The sequence below is a fragment of the Streptopelia decaocto genome (genome assembly GCF_964273445.1).
Source record: "Streptopelia decaocto genome assembly, chromosome: 6".
Taxonomy (NCBI): Eukaryota; Metazoa; Chordata; class Aves; order Columbiformes; family Columbidae; genus Streptopelia; species Streptopelia decaocto.
Window position 1 is genome coordinate 68325894 of NC_138660.1, and position 2223 is coordinate 68328116.

At 49.8% G+C, this 2223-nt stretch overlaps 1 protein-coding gene across 4 annotated transcripts in view; it reads left to right on the forward strand.

Annotated features, from left to right (window-relative positions):
• Positions 1 to 2107, forward strand: part of PKP4 (plakophilin 4) — an 86494-nt gene extending 84387 nt beyond the window's left edge. For 3 of the 4 annotated variants that reach the window (XM_082056427.1, XM_082056428.1, XM_082056429.1), the window contains one exon: positions 448 to 2107. In XM_082056427.1, coding sequence (XP_081912553.1) covers positions 448 to 696 — 249 coding nt within the window. In that variant the 3' untranslated portion in view covers positions 697 to 2107. The remainder of the gene's footprint in view (positions 1 to 447) is intronic. The other variant, XM_082056430.1, reaches the window with a different exon arrangement.
• Positions 2108 to 2223: the final 116 nt, after the last annotated feature.

Genomic DNA, 2223 nt, shown 5'->3' on the forward strand with positions numbered 1-2223 from the left:
GTGCTCAGTGCTCTCTGGAGCGGGTTCCACAGCAGGCTGCATTACTGGGCACTAATGCGCCTGAGCTGGCCGCTGCTCCTGTCCGTGTTAGCTCTGTTTCCCTCTTCCGTGACGTGCTTTAGCGTGTTCTTGTGCTGGGATCTGAGGCCGCTTTCGTGGCCGGAGCGCGGGGTCTGGGCGGTGCGGTCAGTGCTGTGCTCTGCCCTGTCACCGTTCTGAGAGCGGGGGGCAGGCGCGCAGACAGGCTCAGCCCTTTGTCCCCTTTAGTTTAACTACAGATGAGGTTCATTTCCTGGAGGATTGAAACCTCTGCTACCGTCACCATTGGCAGGGCCGCACTGAACTTTGTAGGGAGAGGTTCTGTATAACGTGTGTGCGTTTGAGAAACAAATATTTTCTCTGCTAACTATATTTTGAAAGCTTCTTTTTCTACCGTTTTGTCAACAGCATCAGCAATTGTACTACAGCCAAGAAGACGCCAACAGGAAAACGTACGACGCGTACAGGTTGTACCTGCAGTCCCCGCACAGCTACGAGGACCCGTACTACGACGACCGCGTTCCCTTCCCCGCCGCGCCGGATTACGCGGCACCGTACGGACTGAAGTCGGCCACCAACTACGTGGACTTTTACTCCACCCGGCGCTCGTCGTACCGAGCGGAGCAGTACCCGGGCTCTCCCGACTCCTGGGTGTAGCAGCGAGGGGACAAACCGCGGAGGCTTCTCACCTTGCTGGGACGAAATGGAACGGCCTCTGTGCTGGTTTGGGTGTGAATGTGAAAGTGAAAGTGAAGTACAAGAAGGAATAAGGAAGATTGATTTTTTTTTTTCCTTTTCTTTTCTTTTTTTTTTTGGTTTTTTTTTTTTTTTTTTTTTTGAGTGAGGAATTGTCAGGAAGAAAAGCTGGAAGGGAACTGGAAGGGGTGGTTTGGGTTCCGCTCTGTTTAGGTGTTAGGTATCATTATTGTAGCTCCCGTAGTCTGGTGAGGGTGTGGGCGATGTGATGAAAGGTTTGAGAATTGAGTCAAATGAATTTGGAAGGCGTGTAGGTCAGAGCAAATTAAAGCTGATTGGTTTTTTTTTAATGTGAATAAAAGTCTTGTTCTGATAGTTTGTACAGAGAAAATAAAATGGATGCCCTTGTTTTATTGCTCCTTCTAGATGTCAGATTGTACGCTCTTCCGTCTTGTAAATTTCTTCGTTGGTGTAAATATGGAGATGCCACATTGGTTTCAAGTGCCATCCATTTGTAATGCAGTGTGTCATTTTAAAAGGAATTCGAAACATCATGCACAAAAAAAATCCAAGAAAATGTTATAAATTTTAAAAGGAGAAAAAACCAAACTTTTAAAAATGAATAGTGTAATTTTGAAGCACAAGGTCCAGTCTGGTATATCTGCACCTCTCCCATTCCCTGCCTGTTTCATAAGAAACTTCACTGCCATTTTCTATGCACATGGAATAACAATAAATATGGAAGTCTCATCCATGGAAAGCTGTGCCCTGTTCATTCTTTTTCATTTTCCGTGTATGATATTGGAAACCGTTACTGTGAATATGAATCTGATTGCGTGGCTTTAACGAGGTGAAATGTGTCAAAACCTTCGGGCCACCTTCCCAGGTGTTTTCGGTGCACGTCTCCTGAACGGCCAGGCTGGCAGACCAAAGTGTGAAATATGCACTTGCTCCCCATTATTTCTTCGACTACTATTTTTACTTCTGAGATGGGCAATCCAGGATATTTCAGAACTCTACCTCGTTTTCTTCCTGTCACTCCTGTGCTTGCTCTCCCCCAGAAAAATGAGGTGATCTTGATTTCATAGAAATTATAGTCTCCATTTTTACTACATTCTGCTCGATTTATTTCCAATAAAAATCTTTGATTATTTTAAGTAACTAAATCACACACTTTCCCCATGCCTAGATTCTCTTGACCTCCTGCTGTGTGAAGCCGCAGTCGCCGTTCCCGTTGTTGCGCTGCCCTTCGGCCGCGCGCCCGCGTGCGGGCGGCGCCAGCGCCGGGGCGCAGGTGAGCAGAGCCCGGGTCCCAGGGGGCGGCGCCAGCGCCGGGGCGCAGGTGAGCAGAGCCCGGGTCACAGGGGGCGGCGCCAGCGCCGGGGCGCAGGTGAGCAGAGCCCGGGTCACAGGGGGCGGCGCCAGCGCCGGGGCGCAGGTGAGCAGAGCCCGGGTCACAGGGGGCAGCGCCAGCGCCGGGGCGCAGGT